Below are 21,401 nucleotides of genomic sequence, written 5' to 3'. Positions count from 1 at the left end.
GGTGTGTGTGTCTGTATAATCTCCTCAGGTAGGTGTGTGTGTCTGTATAATCTCCTCAGGTAGGTGTGGGTGTGTATAATCTCCTCAGGTAGGTGTGTGTGTCTGTATAATCGCCTCAGGTAGGTGTGTGTGTCTGTATAATCGCCTCAGGTAGGTGTGGGTGTCGGGACTCTCTTCAGGTAGGTGTGGGTGTGTATAATCTCCTCAGGTAGGTGTGGGTGTCGGGACTCTCCTCAGGTAGGTGTGTGTGTATAATCTCTTCAGGTAGGTGTGTGTGTGTGTATAATCTCCTCAGGTAGGTGTGTGTGTGTGTATAATCTCCTCAGGTAGGTGTGGGTGTGTATAATCTCCTCAGGTAGGTGTGTGTGTCTGTATAATCTCCTCAGGTAGGTGTGGGTGTGTATAATCTCCTCAGGTAGGTGTGTGTGTCTGTATAATCGCCTCAGGTAGGTGTGGGTGTCGGGACTCTCTTCAGGTAGGTGTGTGTGTATATATAATCTCCTCAGGTAGGTGTCCGTGTGGTGTTCCCGCCGCAGCCGCTAGGCCCCGCCCCGTGACGGCACCTGTGAGCTGCGCATGCGCATTTGAAGGAAACTGAAACCTGATGATTGCGGCGCCAGCTGTTCTCTGACGTCATTGCCTCGTTACCATGGCGGCGGAGACATCAATGCGCGCGTCAGCATTCCCGGTCACCAGGCAACGGGGCGGAGTTCTGGAGGGTTTACGTAGGAGTGACGTCAATTGGGCGGGCCCTGGGGTTGTGGGCGGGGCTATGGACTGGAGAGGCTCAGAAACACGTGATGCACCGGGACACAGGACGGGAGAGACCGGGAGACGGACAGGTAGGACCCGGATATATTATATACTATACACTCCCTATATACTGTACACTATATACACCCTCATATATATATAATATATACATCTATACACTCCCTATATATACTACACACTGTACTATATATACTATACACCCCTATATATACATCTATACACTGTACTATATATACTATACACCCCTATACATCTATACACTGTACTATATATACTATACACCCCTATATATACATCTATACACTGTACTATATATACTATACACCCCTATATATACATCTATACACTGTACTATATATACTATATACATCTATACACTGTACTATATATACTATATACATCTATACACTGTACTATATATACATCTATACACTGTACTATATACACTATATACAAGAGAGAGACCGGGAGACGGACCGGTAGGACCCAGATATATACTATACACTTTACCATATACACCCCCTATATATACTACACACTGTACTATATATACTATACATTCCTATATATATTTATACACTGTACTATATATACTATATACATATATACACCCCCTATATATACTACACACTATATATACAAGAGAGACCGGGAGACGGACAGGTAGGACCCGTATATACTATATACTATACACTGTACTATACACCCCCCTATATATACTACACACTGTACTATTTATACTATACATTCCTATATATACATCTATACACTGTACTATATATACACTATACACCCCTATATATACACATCTATACACTGTACTATATATACTATACACCCCTATATATACACATCTATACACTGTACTATATATACATCTATACACTGTACTATATATACTATACACCCCTATACATCTATACACTGTACTATATACACTATACACCCCTATATATACATCTATACACTGTACTATATATACTATACACCCCTATATATACATCTATACACTGTACTATATATACTATACACCCCTATATATACATCTATACACTGTACTATATACACTATACACCCCTATATATACATCTATACACTATATACACTCACCGGCCACTTTATTAGGTACACCATGCTAGTAACGGGTTGGACCCCCTTTTGCCTTCAGAACTGCCTCAATTCTTCGTGGCAAAGATACAACAAGGTGCTGGAAGCTCCTCAGAGATTTTGCTCCATAGTGACATGATGGCATCACACAGTTGCCGCAGATTTGTCGGCTGCACATCCATGATGCGAATCTCCCGTTCCATCACATCCCAAAGATGCTCTATTGGATTGAGATCTGGTGACTGTGCAGGCCATTTGTGTCCAGTGACCTCATTGTCATGTTCAAGAAACCAGTCTGAGATGATTCCAGCTTTATGACCTGGCGCATTATCCTGCTGAAAGTAGCCATCAGATGTTACAGGGTACATTGTGCTCATAAAGGGATGGACATGGTCAGCAACAACACCATGACACCACCACCACCAGCCTGACCGCTGATACAAGGCAGGATGGATCCATGACACCACCAGCACCAGCCTGACCCGCTGATACAAGGCAGGATGGATCCATGACACCAGCACCACCAGCCTGACCCGCTGATACACGGCAGGATGGATCCATGACACCAGCACCACCAGCCTGAGCCTCTGATACAAGGCAGGATGGATCCATGACACCACCACCACCAGCCTGACCCGCTGATACAAGGCAGGATGGATCCATGACACCACCACCACCAGCCTGAGCCGCTGATACAAGGCAGGATGGATCCATGACACCACCACCACCAGCCTGAGCCGCTGATACCAGGCAGGATGGATCCATGACACCACCACCACCAGCCTGAGCCGCTGATACAAGGCAGGATGGATCCATGACACCACCACCACCAGCCTGAGCCGCTGATACAAGGCAGGATGGATCCATGACACCACCACCACCAGCCTGAGCCGCTGATACAAGGCAGGATGGATCCATGACACCACCACCACCAGCCTGACCCGCTGATACAAGGCAGGATGGATCCATGACACCAGCACCACCAGCCTGACCCGCTGATACAAGGCAGGATGGATCCATGACACCACCACCAGGCTGAGCCGCTGATACAAGGCAGGATGGATCCATGACACCACCACCACCAGCCTGAGCCGCTGATACAAGGCAGGATGGATCCATGACACCAGCACCACCAGCCTGAGCCGCTGATACAAGGCAGGATGGATCCATGACACCACCACCACCAGCCTGAGCCGCTGATACAAGGCAGGATGGATCCATGACACCAGCACCACCAGCCTGACCCGCTGATACAAGGCAGGATGGATCCATGACACCACCACCAGGCTGAGCCGCTGATACAAGGCAGGATGGATCCATGACACCACCACCACCAGCCTGAGCCGCTGATACAAGGCAGGATGGATCCATGACACCAGCACCACCAGCCTGAGCCGCTGATACAAGGCAGGATGGATCCATGACACCACCACCACCAGCCTGACCCGGTGATACAAGGCAGGATGGATCCATGACACCACCACCACCAGCCTGAGCCGCTGATACAAGGCAGGATGGATCCATGACACCAGCACCACCAGCCTGACCCGCTGATACAAGGCAGGATGGATCCATGACACCACCACCAGGCTGAGCCGCTGATACAAGGCAGGATGGATCCATGACACCACCACCACCAGCCTGACCCGCTGATACAAGGCAGGATGGATCCATGACACCACCACCACCAGCCTGAGCCGCTGATACAAGGCAGGATGGATCCATGACACCACCACCACCAGCCTGACCCGGTGATACAAGGCAGGATGGATCCATGACACCACCACCACCAGCCTGAGCCGCTGATACAAGGCAGGATGGATCCATGACACCAGCACCACCAGCCTGAGCCGCTGATACAAGGCAGGATGGATCCATGACACCACCACCACCAGCCTGAGCCGCTGATACAAGGCAGGATGGATCCATGACACCAGCACCACCAGCCTGACCCGCTGATACAAGGCAGGATGGATCCATGACACCACCACCAGGCTGAGCCGCTGATACAAGGCAGGATGGATCCATGACACCACCACCACCAGCCTGAGCCGCTGATACAAGGCAGGATGGATCCATGACACCAGCACCACCAGCCTGAGCCGCTGATACAAGGCAGGATGGATCCATGACACCACCACCACCAGCCTGACCCGGTGATACAAGGCAGGATGGATCCATGACACCACCACCACCAGCCTGAGCCGCTGATACAAGGCAGGATGGATCCATGACACCACCACCACCAGCCTGAGCCGCTGATACAAGGCAGGATGGATCCATGACACCACCACCCCCAGCCTGAGCCGCTGATACAAGGCAGGATGGATCCATGACACCACCACCACCAGCCTGAGCCGCTGATACAAGGCAGGATGGATCCATGACACCACCACCACCAGCCTGAGCCGCTGATACAAGGCAGGATGGATCCATGACACCACCACCACCAGCCTGACCCGCTGATACAAGGCAGGATGGATCCATGACACCACCATCACCAGCCTGAGCCGCTGATACAAGGCAGGATGGATCCATGACACCACCACCACCAGCCTGAGCCGCTGATACAAGGCAGGATGGATCCATGACACCACCACCACCAGCCTGAGCCGCTGATACAAGGCAGGATGGATCCATGACACCAGCACCACCAGCCTGACCTGCTGATACAAGGCAGGATGGATCCATGACACCAGCACCACCAGCCTGACCTGCTGATACAAGGCAGGATGGATCCATGACACCACCACCACCAGCCTGACCCGCTGATACAAGGCAGGATGGATCCATGACACCACCACCACCAGCCTGAGCCGCTGATACAAGGCAGGATGGATCCATGACACCAGCACCACCAGCCTGAGCCGCTGATACAAGGCAGGATGGATCCATGACACCACCACCACCAGCCTGACCCGCTGATACAAGGCAGGATGGATCCATGACACCAGCACCACCAGCCTGAGCCGCTGATACAAGGCAGGATGGATCCATGACACCACCACCACCAGCCTGAGCCGCTGATACAAGGCAGGATGGATCCATGACACCACCACCACCAGCCTGAGCCGCTGATACAAGGCAGGATGGATCCATGACACCACCACCACCAGCCTGAACCGCTGATACAAGGCAGGATGGATCCATGACACCACCAGCACCAGCCTGACCCGCTGATACAAGGCAGGATGGATCCATGACACCACCACCACCAGCCTGACCCGCTGATACAAGGCAGGATGGATCCATGACACCACCACCACCAGCCTGAGCCGCTGATACAAGGCAGGATGGATCCATGACACCACCACCACCAGCCTGACCCGCTGATACAAGGCAGGATGGATCCATGACACCAGCACCACCAGCCTGAGCCGCTGATACAAGGCAGGATGGATCCATGACACCACCACCACCAGCCTGAGCCGCTGATACAAGGCAGGATGGATCCATGACACCACCACCACCAGCCTGAGCCGCTGATACAAGGCAGGATGGATCCATGACACCACCACCACCAGCCTGAACCGCTGATACAAGGCAGGATGGATCCATGACACCACCAGCACCAGCCTGACCCGCTGATACAAGGCAGGATGGATCCATGACACCACCACCACCAGCCTGACCCGCTGATACAAGGCAGGATGGATCCATGACACCACCACCACCAGCCTGAGCCGCTGATACAAGGCAGGATGGATCCATGACACCAGCACCACCAGCCTGAGCCGCTGATACAAGGCAGGATGGATCCATGACACCACCAGCACCAGCCTGAGCCGCTGATACAAGGCAGGATGGATCCATGACACCAGCACCACCAGCCTGACCCGCTGATACAAGGCAGGATGGATCCATGACACCACCACCACCAGCCTGAGCCGCTGATACAAGGCAGGATGGATCCATGACACCAGCACCACCAGCCTGACCGCTGATACAAGGCAGGATGGATCCATGACACCACCACCACCAGCCTGAGCCGCTGATACAAGGCAGGATGATCCATGACACCACCACCACCAGCCTGACCCGCTGATACAAGGCAGGATGGATCCATGACACCACCACCAGCCTGAGCCGCTGATACAAGGCAGGATGGATCCATGACACCACCACCACCAGCCTGACCGCTGATACAAGGCAGGATGGATCCATGACACCAGCACCACCAGCCTGAGCCGCTGATACAAGGCAGGACGGATCCATGACACCACCACCACCAGCCTGAGCCGCTGATACAAGGCAGGATGGATCCATGACACCACCACCACCAGCCTGAGCCGCTGATACAAGGCAGGATGGATCCATGACACCACCACCACCAGCCTGAGCCGCTGATACAAGGCAGGATGGATCCATGACACCACCACCACCAGCCTGAGCCGCTGATACAAAGCAGGATGGATCCATGACACCAGCACCACCAGCCTGAGCCGCTGATACAAGGCAGGATGGATCCATGACACCACCACCACCAGCCTGAGCCGCTGATACAAGGCAGGATGGGTCCATGACACCAGCACCACCAGCCTGAGCCGTTGATACAAGGCAGGATGGATCCATGACACCACCAGCACCAGCCTGAGCCGCTGATACAAGGCAGGATGGATCCATGACACCAGCACCACCAGCCTGAGCCGCTGATACAAGGCAGGATGGATCCATGACACCACCACCACCAGCCTGAGCCGCTGATACAAGGCAGGATGGATCCATGACACCAGCACCACCAGCCTGACCCGCTGATACAAGGCAGGATGGATCCATGGCACCACCACCAGCCTGACCCGCTGTTACAAAGCAGGATGGATCCATGACACCACCACCACCAGCCTGAGCCGCTGATACAAGGCAGGATGGATCCATGACACCACCACCACCAGCCTGAGCCGCTGATACAAGGCAGGATGGATCCATGACACCACCACCACCAGCCTGAGCCGCTGATACAAGGCAGGATGGATCCATGACACCACCACCACCAGCCTGAGCCGCTGATACAAGGCAGGATGGATCCATGACACCAGCACCACCAGCCTGAGCCGCTGATACAAGGCAGGATGGATCCATGACACCACCACCACCAGCCTGAGCCGCTGATACAAGGCAGGATGGATCCATGACACCACCACCAGCCTGACCCGCTGATACAAGGCAGGATGGATCCATGACACCACCACCACCAGCCTGAGCCGCTTATACAAGGCAGGATGGATCCATGACACCCCCACCACCAGCCTGACCCGCTGATACAAGGCAGGATGGATCCATGACACCACCACCACCACCAGCCTGACCCGCTGATACAAGGCAGGATGGATCCATGACACCACCACCACCAGCCTGACCCGCTGATACAAGGCAGGATGGATCCATGACACCACCACCACCAGCCTGACCCGCTGATACAAGGCAGGATGGATCCATGACACCACCACCACCAGCCTGAGCCGCTGATACAAGGCAGGATGGATCCATGACACCACCACCACCAGCCTGAGCCGCTGATACAAGGCAGGATGGATCCATGACACCACCACCACCAGCCTGACCCGCTGATACAAGGCAGGATGGATCCATGACACCACCACCACCAGCCTGACCCGCTGATACAAGGCAGGATGGATCCATGACACCACCACCACCAGCCTGACCCGCTGATACAAGGCAGGATGGATCCATGACACCACCACCACCAGCCTGACCCGCTGATACAAGGCAGGATGGATCCATGACACCACCACCACCAGCCTGACCCGCTGATACAAGGCAGGATGGATCCATGACACCACCACCACCAGCCTGACCCGCTGATACAAGGCAGGATGGATCCATGACACCACCAGCCTGAGCCGCTGATACAAGGCAGGATGGATCCATGACACCACCACCACCAGCCTGAGCCGCTGATACAAGGCAGGATGGATCCATGACACCACCACCACCAGCCTGAGCCGCTGATACAAGGCAGGATGGATCCATGACACCACCACCAGCCTGAGCCGCTGATACAAGGCAGGATGGATCCATGACACCCCCACCACCAGCCTGACCCGCTGATACAAGGCAGGATGGATCCATGACACCACCACCACCAGCCTGACCCGCTGATACAAGGCAGGATGGATCCATGACACCACCACCACCAGCCTGAGCCGCTGATACAAGGCAGGATGGATCCATGACACCACCACCAGCCTGACCCGCTGATACAAGGCAGGATGGATCCATGACACCAGCACCACCAGCCTGAGCCGCTGATACAAGGCAGGATGGATCCATGACACCCCCACCACCAGCCTGACCCGCTGATACAAGGCAGGATGGATCCATGACACCCCCACCACCAGCCTGAGCCGCTGATACAAGGCAGGATGGATCCATGACCCCACCACCACCAGCCTGAGCCGCTGATACAAGGCAGGATGGATCCATGACACCACCACCACCAGCCTGAGCCGCTGATACAAGGCAGGATGGATCCATGACACCAGCACCACCAGCCTGAGCCGCTGATACAAGGCAGGATGGATCCATGACACCACCACCACCAGCCTGAGCCGCTGATACAAGGCAGGATGGATCCATGACACCACCAGCCTGAGCCGCTGATACAAGGCAGGATGGATCCATGACACCACCACCACCAGCCTGAGCCGCTGATACAAGGCAGGATGGATCCATGACACCACCACCACCAGCCTGAGCCGCTGATACAAGGCAGGATGGATCCATGACACCACCACCACCAGCCTGAGCCGCTGATACAAGGCAGGATGGGTCCATGACACCACCACCACCAGCCTGAGCCGCTGATACAAGGCAGGATGGATCCATGACACCAGCACCACCAGCCTGACCCGCTGATACAAGGCAGGATGGATGCATGACACCACCACCACCAGCCTGAGCCGTTATACAAGGCAGGATGGATCCATTACACCACCACCACCAGCCTGAGCCGCTGATACAAGGCAGGATGGATCCATGACACCAGCACCACCAGCCTGAGCCGCTGATACAAGGCAGGATGGATCCATGACACCACCACCACCAGCCTGAGCCGCTGATACAAGGCAGGATGGATCCATGACACCACCAGCCTGAGCCGCTGATACAAGGCAGGATGGATCCATGACACCACCACCACCAGCCTGAGCCGCTGATACAAGGCAGGATGGATCCATGACACCACCACCACCAGCCTGAGCCGCTGATACAAGGCAGGATGGATCCATGACACCAGCACCACCAGCCTGAGCCGCTGATACAAGGCAGGATGGATCCATGACACCACCACCACCAGCCTGAGCCGCTGATACAAGGCAGGATGGATCCATGACACCAGCACCACCAGCCTGAGCCGCTGATACAAGGCAGGATGGATCCATGACACCCCCAGCACCACCAGCCTGACCCGCTGATACAAGGCAGGATGGATCCATGACACCACCACCACCAGCCTGACCCGCTGATACAAGGCAGGATGGATCCATGACACCACCACCACCAGCCTGAGCCGTTGATACAAGGCAGGATGGATCCATGACACCAGCACCACCAGCCTGACCCGCTGATACAAGGCAGGATGGATCCATGACACCACCACCATCAGCCTGAGCCGCTGATACAAGGCAGGATGGATCCATGACACCAGCACCACCAGCTTGAGCCGCTGATACAAGGCAGGATGGATCCATGACACCCCCAGCACCACCAGCCTGAGCCGCTGATACAAGGCAGGATGGATCCATGACACCAGCACCACCAGCCTGAGCCGCTGATACAAGGCAGGATGGATCCATGACACCACCACCACCAGCCTGAGCCGCTGATACAAGGCAGGATGGATCCATGACACCACCACCACCAGCCTGACCCGCTGATACAAGGCAGGATGGATCCATGACACCACCACCACCAGCCTGAGCCGCTGATACAAGGCAGGATGGATCCATGACACCAGCACCACCAGCCTGACCCGCTGATACAAGGCAGGATGGATCCATGACACCACCACCACCAGCCTGACCCGCTGATACAAGGCAGGATGGATCCATGACACCACCAGCACCACCAGCCTGACCCGCTGATACAAGGCAGGATGGATCCATGACACCACCAGCACCACCAGCCTGACCCGCTGATACAAGGCAGGATGGATCCATGACACCACCACCACCAGCCTGAGCCGCTGATACAAGGCAGGATGGATCCATGACACCACCAGCACCACCAGCCTGACCCGCTGATACAAGGCAGGATGGATCCATGACACCACCAGCACCACCAGCCTGACCCGCTGATACAAGGCAGGATGGATCCATGACACCACCACCACCAGCCTGACCCGCTGATACAAGGCAGGATGGATCCATGACACCACCACCACCAGCCTGAGCCGCTGATACAAGGCAGGATGGATCCATGACACCACCACCACCAGCCTGAGCCGCTGATACAAGGCAGGATGGATCCATGACACCACCACCACCAGCCTGAGCCGCTGATACAAGGCAGGATGGATCCATGCTTTCATGTTGTTGACGCCAAATTCTGACCCCACCATCCGAATGTTGCAGCAGAAATCGAGACTCATCAGACCAGGCAACGTTTTTCCAATCTTCTACTGTCCAATTTCGATGAGCTTGTGCAAATTGTAGCCTCAGTTTCCTGTTCTTAGCTGAAAGGAGTGGCACCCGGTGTGGTCTTCTGCTGCTGTAGCCCATCTGCCTCAGAGTTGGACGTACTGTGCGTTCAGAGATGCTCTTCTGCCTACCTTGGTTGTAACGGGTGGAGATTTGAGTCACTGTTGCCTTTCTATCAGCTCGAACCAGTGTGCCCATTCTCCTCTGACCTCTGGCATCAACAAGGCATTTCCGCCCACAGAACTGCCGCTCACTGGATGTTTTTTCTTTTTCGGACCATTCTCTGTAAACCCTAGAGATGGTTGTGCGTGAAAATCCCAGTAGATCAGCAGTTTCTGAAATACCCAGACCAGCCCTTCTGGCACCAACAACCATGCCACGTTCAGAGGCCACAAATCACCTTTCTTCCCCATACTGATGCTCGGGAGAACTGCAGGAGATTGTCTTGACCATGTCTACATGCCTAAATGCACTGCCGCCATGTGATTGGCTGATTAGAAATTAAGTGTTAACGAGCAGTTGGACAGGTGGACCTAATAAAGTGGCCGGAGAGTGTATATATCATACACCCCTATATATACATCTATACACTGTACCATATACACTATACACCCCTATATATACATCTATACACTGTACTATATATACTATACACCCCTATATATACATCTATACACTGTACTATATATACTATACACCCCTATATATACATCTATACATTGTACTATATATACTATACACCCCTATATATACATCTATACACCCCTATATATACATCTATACACTGTACTATATATACTATATACAAGAGAGAGACCGGGAGACGGATAGGTAGGACCCGGATATATTATATACTATACCCTCTACTGTATACATATATACACTCCCTATATACACTGTACACTCCCTGTATACACTGTACACTCCCTGTATACTATATACACAAACCACATATATACATAGATTATCTTTACTCACTTACACTATATACACACCATATATACAAGGGAGATACTGGGAGACAGACTATATGCACCTCCATATATATATATATATATATATATATATACACTATGCACAAAGGAGAGAGAAGACGAGAGAGGGGGATGGGGTGTACATGACAGGTGGGACCTATATATATTCTGTGTGTATATATATATATATATAATATATATATATATATATATATATAATATATATATTACAATATACCTGACCCCTCCCCTTATACACCTGACTATATGCACCCAGTTGTATCAGACCCCTATGTGCCCCCTGGTATATACGTGTCGGCCTCTCATCTTCCCGTTTCCTCTGGTGCAGGATGGTGATTCTTAGGGATGGTGCAGGTGGCGCCCCCCGCAGGCCGCTCCGGGTTGGCTTTTACGATATTGAGAGGACGCTTGGCAAGGGAAACTTTGCAGTGGTGAAACTGGCGCGGCACCGAGTGACCAACACACAGGTAGTGGAATTCCAGGTGTGTGGGGGCGGAGCCTGTGTGACCGGACTCATGCTCCTTCTCTTCATAGGTCGCCATTAAAATCATTGACAAGACAAGACTGGACCGCAGCAACCTGGAGAAGATCTACAGAGAAGTGCAGATCATGAAGCGCCTGCGCCACCCCCACATCATCCGCCTGTACCAGGTGAGACCCCCACCACGTGACCCTCACCTGTCCTCCTCTGCCCCTGTGTCCTCACATGACCCTCACCTGTCCTCCTCTGCCCCCTGTGTCCTCACGTGACCCTCACCTCTCCTCCTCTGCCCCTGTGTCCTCACATGACCCTCACCTGTCCTCCTCTGCCCCTGTGTCCTCACGTGACCCTCACCTGTCCTCCTCTGCCCCTGTGTCCTCACATGACCCTCACCTGTCCTCCTCTGCCCCTGTGTCCTCACATGACCCTCACCTGTCCTCCTCTGCCCCTGTGTCCTCACATGACCCTCACCTGTCCTCCTCTGCCCCTGTGTCCTCACATGACCCTCACCTGTCCTCCTCTGCCCCTGTGTCCTCACATGACCCTCACCTGTCCTCCTCTGCCCCCTGTGTCCTCACATGACCCTCACCTGTCCTCCTCTGCCCCCTGTGTCTTCACATGACCCTCACCTGTCAGTCTCTGCCCCCCTGTGTCCTCACATGATCCTCACCTGTCAGTCTCTGCTCCCTGTGTCCTCACATGACCCTCACCTGTCCTCCTCTGCCCCCTGTGTCCTCATATGGCCCTCACCTGTCAGTCTCTGCCCCCTGTGTCCTCACATGACCCTCACCTCTCCTCCTCTACCCCTGTGTCCTCACGTGACCCTCACCTGTCCTCCTCTGCCCCTGTGTCTTCACATGACCCTCACCTGTCCTCCTCTGCCCCCTGTGTCCTCACATGACCCTCACCTGTCCTCCTCTGCCCCTGTGTCCTCACGTGACCCTCACCTGTCCTCCTCTGCCCCTGTGTCCTCACATGACCCTCACCTGTCAGTCTCTGCCCCCCTGTGTCCTCACATGACCCTCACCTGTCCTCCTCTGCTCCCTGTGTCCTCACATGACCCTCACCTGTCAGTCTCTGCCCCCTGTGTCCTCACATGACCCTCACCTGTCAGTCTCTGCCCCCTGTGTCCTCACATGACCCTCACCTGTCCTCCTCTGCCCCCTGTGTCCCCACATGACCCTCACCTGTCCTCCTCTGCCCCTGTGTCCTCACATGACCCTCACCTGTCCTCCTCTGCCCCCTGTGTCCCCACATGACCCTCACCTCTCCTCCTCTGCCCCCTGTGTCTTCACGTGACCCTCACCTGTCCTCCTCTGCCCCTGTGTCCTCACGTGACCCTCACCTGTCCTCCTCTGCCCCTGTGTCCTCACATGACCCTCACCTGTCAGTCTCTGCCCCCCTGTGTCCTCACATGACCCTCACCTGTCCTCCTCTGCTCCCTGTGTCCTCACATGACCCTCACCTGTCAGTCTCTGCCCCCTGTGTCCTCACATGACCCTCACCTGTCAGTCTCTGCCCCCTGTGTCCTCACATGACCCTCACCTGTCCTCCTCTGCCCCCTGTGTCCCCACATGACCCTCACCTGTCCTCCTCTGCCCCCTGTGTCCTCACATGACCCTCACCTGTCAGTCTCTGCCCCCTGTGTCCTCACATGACCCTCACCTGTCCTCCTCTGCCCCCTGTGTCCTCACATGACCCTCACCTGTCAGTCTCTGCCCCCTGTGTGCTCACATGACCCTCACCTGTCCTCCTCTGCCCCTGTGTCCTCACATGACCCTCACCTGTCAGTCTCTGCCCCCTGTGTCCTCACATGACCCTCACCTGTCAGTCTCTGCCCCCTGTGTCCTCACATGACCCTCACCTGTCAGTCTCTGCCCCCCTGTGTCCTCACATGACCCTCACCTGTCCTCCTCTGCCCCCTGTGTCCTCACATGACCCTCACCTGTCAGTCTCTGCCCCCTGTGTCCTCACATGACCCTCACCTGTCCTCCTCTGCCCCCTGTGTCCTCACATGACCCTCACCTGTCCTCCTCTGCCCCCTGTGTCCCCACATGACCCTCACCTCTCCTCCTCTGCCCCCTGTGTCTTCACGTGACCCTCACCTGTCCTCCTCTGCCCCTGTGTCCTCACGTGACCCTCACCTCTCCTCCTCTGCTCCCTGTGTCCTCACATGACCCTCACCTGTCAGTCTCTGCCCCCTGTGTCCTCACATGACCCTCACCTGTCAGTCTCTGCCCCCTGTGTCCTCACATGACCCTCACCTGTCCTCCTCTGCCCCCTGTGTCCCCACATGACCCTCACCTGTCCTCCTCTGCCCCTGTGTCCCCACATGACCCTCACCTGTCCTCCTCTGCCCCTGTGTCCCCACATGACCCTTACCTGTCCTCCTCTGCCCCTGTGTCCTCACATGACCCTCACCTGTCCTCCTCTGCCCCCTGTGTCCCCACATGACCCTCACCTGTCCTCCTCTGCCCCTGTGTCCCCACATGACCCTCACCTGTCCTCCTCTGCCCCCTGTGTCCTCACATGACCCTCACCTGTCCTCCTCTGCCCCCTGTGTCCTCACATGACCCTCACCTGTCCTCCTCTGCCCCCTGTGTCCTCACATGACCCTCACCTGTCCTCTTCTGCCCCCTGTGTCCTCACATGACCCTCACCTGTCCTCCTCTGCCCCCTGTGTCCTCACATGACCCTCACCTGTCCTCCTCTGCCCCCTGTGTCCTCACATGACCCTCACCTGTCCTCCTCTGCCCCTCCACGTCCTCGCGTGACCCTGCTGTACTCTGCTCCTTATTCCCTGTTAATCTTTCTCTCACGTTGCAGGTGATGGAGACCAAAGACATGATTTATCTAGTGACAGAATATGCCCGGAGCGGGGAGTTATTTGGTGAGTCGTGGCTCTTCCTGTCGGTGGATGGCGTGGGCTCTGAGCCTGATCTTTGACGTCCCATGTGTCCCACAGATTACCTGACTGCACAAGGACGTCTGTCTGAGGATGAGGCCCGTTCCAAGTTCCTGCAGATCCTGTCCGCCGTGGAGTATTGTCACTCCCAGAACATTGTCCACCGAGACCTCAAGACCGAGAATCTTCTGCTAAGTGACAAGATGGACGTCAAGCTGGCGGGTGAGTGACCGTGCCGAGGTCGGGTGTGGACAACGAGGGGGACAGGGGGTGGTGCTCACGGCATCTTGTCATGTTCCTACAGATTTTGGGTTTGGCAACTTCTACATGGAAGGTCGCCCCCTCAATACCTGGTGCGGGAGTCCCCCATATGCTGCACCGGAGGTCTTCCAGGGCAAGGAATATGAAGGACCTCAGCTGGATGTTTGGGTGAGGACACACGTGGAGCAGAGGATGGGTTCCTGTGTGTAGACTGTGACATACAGTGTGGGGAATGTTATGCGCCTTATTTCATGTGTGGTCTCTTCTTTTGCTCAGAGTTTGGGGGTCGTCCTCTATGTTTTGCTTTGTGGATCATTTCCCTTTGATGGACCAAACTTGCCGACCTTGCGACAGCGGGTCCTGGATGGGCGCTTCCGGATCCCTTACTACATGTCACAAGGTGAGCGGCTGCCCATGTATAGGTGACTGTAGTGTACTCTAAGAGTCTTGTGCTGTTTGTTGACACTCTTCCCCCCGTCTTGTGGACGCTCTTTCTTCCCCCCGTCTTGTGGACGCTCTTTCTTTTTTCCCCCCGTCTTGTGGACGCTCTTTCTTCCCCCCGTCTTGTGGACGCTCTTTCTTTCTTCCCCCCGTCTTGTGGACGCTCTTTCTTTCTTCCCCCCGTCTTGTGGACGCTCTTTCTTTCTTCCCCCCGTCTTGTGGACGCTCTTTCTTCCCCCCGTCTTGTGGACGCTCTTTCTTCCCCCCGTCTTGTGGACGCTCTTTCTTTCTTCCCCCCGTCTTGTGGACGCTCTTTCTTTCTTCCCCCCGTCTTGTGGACGCTCTTTCTTTCTTCCCCCCGTCTTGTGGACGCTCTTTCTTCCCCCCGTCTTGTGGACGCTCTTTCTTCCCCCCGTCTTGTGGACGCTCTTTCTTTTTTCCCCCCGTCTTGTGGACGCTCTTTCTTCCCCCCGTCTTGTGGACGCTCTTTCTTTCTTCCCCCCGTCTTGTGGACGCTCTTTCTTTCTTCCCCCCGTCTTGTGGACGCTCTTTCTTTCTTCCCCCCGTCTTGTGGACGCTCTTTCTTTCTTCCCCCCGTCTTGTGGACGCTCTTTCTTTCTTCCCCCCGTCTTGTGGACGCTCTTTCTTCCCCCCGTCTTGTGGACGCTCTTTCTTCCCCCCGTCTTGTGGACGCTCTTTCTTTTTTCCCCCCGTCTTGTGGACGCTCTTTCTTTTTTCCCCCCGTCTTGTGGACGCTCTTTCTTTTTTCCCCCCGTCTTGTGGACGCTCTTTCTTCCCCCCGTCTTGTGGATGCTCTTTCTCCCCCCCCGTCTTATTGATGCTCTTTCTTCCCCCCCCCTTCTTGTGGACGCTCTTTCTTTTTTCCCCCCGTCTTGTGGACGCTCTTTCTTTTTTCCCCCCGTCTTGTGGACGCTCTTTCTTTTTTCCCCCCGTCTTGTGGACGCTCTTTCTTCCCCCCGTCTTGTGGACGCTCTTTCTTCCCCCCGTCTTGTGGATGCTCTTTCTCCCCCCCGTCTTGTTGATGCTCTTTCTTCCCCCCCCCTTCTTGTGGACGCTCTTTCTTCCCCCACCTCCCCCCCCCGTCTTGGGGACGCTCTTCCTCCCGTCTTGTGGATGCTCTTTCTCCCCCCCCCCCCCCCCCCGTCTTGTGGATGCTCTTTCTCCCCCCCGTCTTGTTGATGCTCTTTCTTCCCCCCCCCCTTCTTGTGGACGCTCTTTCTTCCCCCCCCTCCCCCCCCCCCGTCTTGGGGACGCTCTTCCTCCCGTCTTGTTGATGCTCTTTCTTCCGCCCCCCCCCCCCGTCTTGTGGACGCTCTTTCTTCCCCCCCGTCTTGTGGACGCTCTTTCTTCCCCCCGTCTTGTGGACGCTCTTTCTTCCCCCCTCGTCTTGTGGACGCCCCCCCCCCGCCTTGTGGACGCTCTTTCTTCCCCCCGTCTTGTGGACGCTCTTTCTTCCCCCCCGTCTTGTGGACACTCTTCCCCCCCCCCCCCCCCCGTCTTGTGGACGCTCTCCCCCCCCCCCCGGCTTGTGGACGCTCTTTCTTCCCCCCGTCTTGTGGACGCTCTTTCTTCCCCCCCGTCTTGTGGACGCTCTCCCCCCCCCCCCCCGTCTTGTGGACGCTCTCCCCCCCCCCCCCCGTCTTGTGGACGCTCTCCCCCCCCCCCCCCCCGGCTTGTGGACGCTCTTTCTTCCCCCCCGTCTTGTGGACGCTCTTTCTTCCCCCCGTCTTGTGGACGCTCTTTCTTCCCCCCCGTCTTGTGGACACTCTTCCCCCCCCCCCCCCCCGTCTTGTGGACACTCTCCCCCCCCCCTCGTCTTGTGGACGCTCTCCCCCCCCCCCCCGGCTTGTGGACGCTCTTTCTTCCCCCCGTCTTGTGGACGCTCTTTCTTCCCCCCCGTCTTGTGGACGCCCTCCCCCCCCCCCCCCCGTCTTGTGGACGCTCTCCCCCCCCCCCCCGGCTTGTGGACGCTCTTTCTTCCCCCCCGTCTTGTGGACGCTCTTTCTTCCCCTTCATGTCCTGACGTCTGCATTGTCCTCCTCAGACTGCGAGTCTCTGCTGCGGCGGATGCTGGTGGTGGACCCAGGGAAGCGGCTGAGCATTGCACAGATCAGACAACATCGGTGGTTCCAGGGTGCGGATCCCCAGCAGCCCCCCCATCATGGTGACCCTTCTACCCCTAAGCCCTGCATGCAAGTCCTGGCCATCATGCAGAGCCTGGGCATTGACAGAGAGCGCACCTTGCAGGTAAGTGGCAGCACAGCCTGTCCAGCCCAGCACCATGTAGCTGGTGCCCCATGTCCCGGGGTAACTCTTCTCACTGCCCACAGGCTCTGCAGCACGACACCTATGACCACTATGCCGCCATCTACTACCTCCTGGTGGAGCGGCTGCAGGAGTCCCGGCTCGGACAGCCCCCCGCAGCAGAAGCCAGACCCTCAGACCTTGTGAAGGTAAGCAAGGGGTGACGATATGGGGCAGGGGGTGTCTGCTGCGGGCAGTGCTCATGCCATCTACTTTTCCCTTTAGGTTTCCTCCTCTGCTGCTGCCTCTCCTCTTTTGTATCAGCCACAGGCAGCCGTAGCCGATTATGATTGTGAGCTCAGCGGTCCACTGCAGGTGAGAAGAGACTCCTATGTATATATACGGATGCACCGGCTCTGGCACGCACACCGGCTCTCTCTCTCCCTGCGGCTGCCTGACGCTTGTTCTTCTCTTACAGACTTTGTTACATCTGGGGGAGCCGGCTATTTTTGGGGCCCCTGTATCACGCCCTTCCCCCGCACTGCAGGGGTCTCCATTACTTGTTGAGCCCCAGAAGAGCAGAGATCCCTGCCCTGCGGCACCAGGTGATTGTCAGCTGCTGGATTCCTCTGTGCTGCTGTTGTCTGGGTTTGGGTGGTCACTGATCTCCGCTCTCTTGCAGATATTCTGGTCTCCTCCGCGTCTTCTCCGTGTAACAGTCTCCACCAATCCTGTGTCCATCCAATGCCGGGGTCCAGTAACCTGCGCTCCGCAGCGCCCCTCAGTGCACAGTCAGCAACTCCAGTCCTGCAACATCAGGGGATCCCGTCCTCTAATTGCCTCCTGCCTGTCACCTTCCAGGAGGGCCGCCGCGCCTCAGACACCTACCTGATACAAGGTGAGTCACTGGCGGAGGTGCAGAGGAGACTCCCTGGTGTGTGGCTGTGACCTGTGCGCTGCGTGACCCTGTGCCATGTACATTGGTATTAACCCCTGGTGTATCTGTTTAGGGGTCAGTGCCCTTCGTCAGCTGCGGAGGTCTGTTCGGGTCCGGGGTCTCTTATGTCTGGGTAAGCTGCGTCATCGAGGACTGTGTGCCCGCGGGGGGCGCTCTGCACATGGAGACTTCCTGCTGGATGTGCTGCAGCAGCAGAGGTAAGTGTGCGCCTGATATCTGCCCAGCAGCCTCCATCTTGCTCGTGTCTCACCATGTTCCTCTCTCCTTGCAGGTCTCTACAGATTTCTCTCTCTACCCCCCAAGACCCCCCATCACATTGCTGCACGGAGCTCACGTACGGCCCCTGACTTGTAGCGTGGACTATGACCCCCACCATGCAGTAAATAATGGGGGCCATCATTTTAGACTTTGTACCTGCTCCTGGACAGAAGGCCTTGCAATACGTGACATGCACAGAAGGGGTCGCTCTGTCCCTGGAGGGGTCCGCACAGCACTGACGGGAACAAGCAATAACCCTAAGCACAGAACAAGCCTGAAGCTCGTGTCCTCCAATGTCCTTCTAATGTGACCCCGGGGCGGTGAGACCACCAGTAATGAGCGCTGGGGAAGCTGGGAATGCTGCTAATTCACCAGATACATCTTCCTCTGTCTCCTGAGCCTCCTCAGTCGCCTGTTACTGTCCCTGACCTGCGTGGCGCCCCCCCCCCCTCCATCCCTGACCTCCAAGGCTGCCTCGCCTCATGTTGAGTATTTTCCTGCGTGGTGGCAGGACTTTCGGACACTGAAGGGTCAATGAATTTCTATTGATAGTAAATGAATAAATTATTTTTCTTATACGTAGGTGTGGATACACTGGGGGAGCACAACAGTATGTCAGTACATGAGGGGGGGCACAACAGTTTGTCAGAGAATTCATCTCTGCCGCTGCTATCACATGGAGACATTACACTTGTGAGGAGGATGGGATGAGTGTCCTGCTGCTATCACATGGAGACATTACACTGGTGAGGAGGATGGGATGAGTGTCCTGCTGCTATCACATGGAGACATTACACTGGTGAGGAGGATGGGATGGGTGTCCTGCTGCTATCACATGGAGACATTACATCTGGTGAGGAGGATAGAATGGGTGTCCTGCTGCTATCACATGGAGACATTACATCTGGAGAGGAGGATGGGAAGGGTGTCCTGCTGCCATCCCATGAAGACATTAGATCTGGAGACGAGGATGGGATGAGTGTCCTGCTGCTATCACATGGAGACATTACACTGGTGAGGAGGATGGGATGAGTGTCCTGCTGCTATCACATGGAGACATTACACTGGTGAGGAGGATGGGATGAGTGTCCTGCTGCTATCACATGGAGACATTACACTGGTGAGGAGGATGGGATGAGTGTCCTGCTGCTATCACATGGAGACATTACACTGGTGAGGAGGATGGGATGAGTGTACTGCTGCTATCACATGGGGACATTACACTGGTGAGGAGGATGGGATGAGTGTCCTGCTGCTATCACATGGAGACATTACATCTGGTGAGGAGGATAGAATGGGTGTCCTGCTGCTATCACATGGAGACATTACATCTGGAGAGGAGGATGGGAAGGGTGTCCTGCTGCCATCCCATGAAGACATTAGATCTGGAGACGAGGATGGGATGAGTGTCCTGCTGCTATCACATGGAGACATTACACTGGTGAGGAGGATGGGATGAGTGTCCTGCTGCTATCACATGGAGACATTACACTGGTGAGGAGGATGGGATGAGTGTCCTGCTGCTATCACATGGAGACATTACACTGGTGAGGAGGATGGGATGAGTGTCCTGCTGCTATCACATGGAGACATTACACTGGTGAGGAGGATGGGATGAGTGTCCTGCTGCTATCACATGGAGAAATTACACTGGTGAGGAGGATGGGATGAGTGTCCTGCTGCTATCACATGGAGACATTACACTGGTGACGAGGATGGGATGAGTGACCGGCTGCTATCACATGGAGACATTACACTGGTGAGGAGGATGGGAAGGGTGTCCTGCTGCCATCCCATGAAGACATTAGATCTGGAGACGAGGATGGGATGAGTGTCCTGCTGCTATCACATGGAGACATTACACTGGTGAGGAGGATGGGATGAGTGTCCTGCTGCTATCACATGGAGACATTACACTGGTGAGGAGGATGGGATGAGTGTCCTGCTGCTATCACATGGGGACATTACACTGGTGAGGAGGATGGGATGAGTGACCGGCTGCTATCACATGGAGACATTACACTGGTGAGGAGGATGTGATGGGTGTCCTGCTGCTATCACATGGAGACATTACACTGGTGAGGAGGATGTGATGGGTCTCCTGCTGCTATCACATGGAGACATTACACTGGTGAGGAGGATGGGATGAGTGTCCTGCTGCTATCACATGGAGACATTAAACTGGTGAGGAGGATGGGATGAGTGTCCTGCTGCTATCACATGGAGACATTACACTGGTGACGAGGATGGGATGGGTCTCCTGCTGCTATCACATGGAGACATTACACTGGTGAGGAGG

At 55.4% G+C, this 21,401-nt stretch overlaps 1 protein-coding gene across 2 annotated transcripts; it reads left to right on the top strand.

Moving 5' to 3' along the window:
- Window positions 1-703: 703 nt before the first annotated feature.
- On the top strand, window positions 704-19,680 carry SIK1 (salt inducible kinase 1). Of its 2 annotated transcripts, none has more exons than XM_072139063.1 (14): window positions 704-842; window positions 11,862-12,000; window positions 12,068-12,184; window positions 14,841-14,904; window positions 14,980-15,141; window positions 15,224-15,348; window positions 15,457-15,580; window positions 17,687-17,889; window positions 17,973-18,095; window positions 18,172-18,261; window positions 18,365-18,491; window positions 18,569-18,784; window positions 18,897-19,041; window positions 19,116-19,680. In XM_072139063.1, exons 2-14 carry the CDS (start codon window positions 11,863-11,865, stop codon window positions 19,189-19,191), a joined length of 1,710 nt encoding a protein of 569 aa, XP_071995164.1. In that variant the 5' UTR covers window positions 704-842; window position 11,862; the 3' UTR covers window positions 19,192-19,680. The 2 variants fall into 2 exon arrangements, with proteins under 2 accessions (XP_071995164.1, XP_071995165.1); XM_072139064.1 differs by lacking the exon at window positions 704-842 and adding an exon at window positions 1,342-1,437.
- Window positions 19,681-21,401: the final 1,721 nt, after the last annotated feature.

This window comes from Engystomops pustulosus, chromosome 2 (assembly GCF_040894005.1).
Source record: "Engystomops pustulosus chromosome 2, aEngPut4.maternal, whole genome shotgun sequence".
In the NCBI taxonomy this organism is placed as follows: domain Eukaryota; kingdom Metazoa; phylum Chordata; class Amphibia; order Anura; family Leptodactylidae; genus Engystomops; species Engystomops pustulosus.
This window is presented reverse-complemented; position numbering and strand designations above follow the sequence as displayed.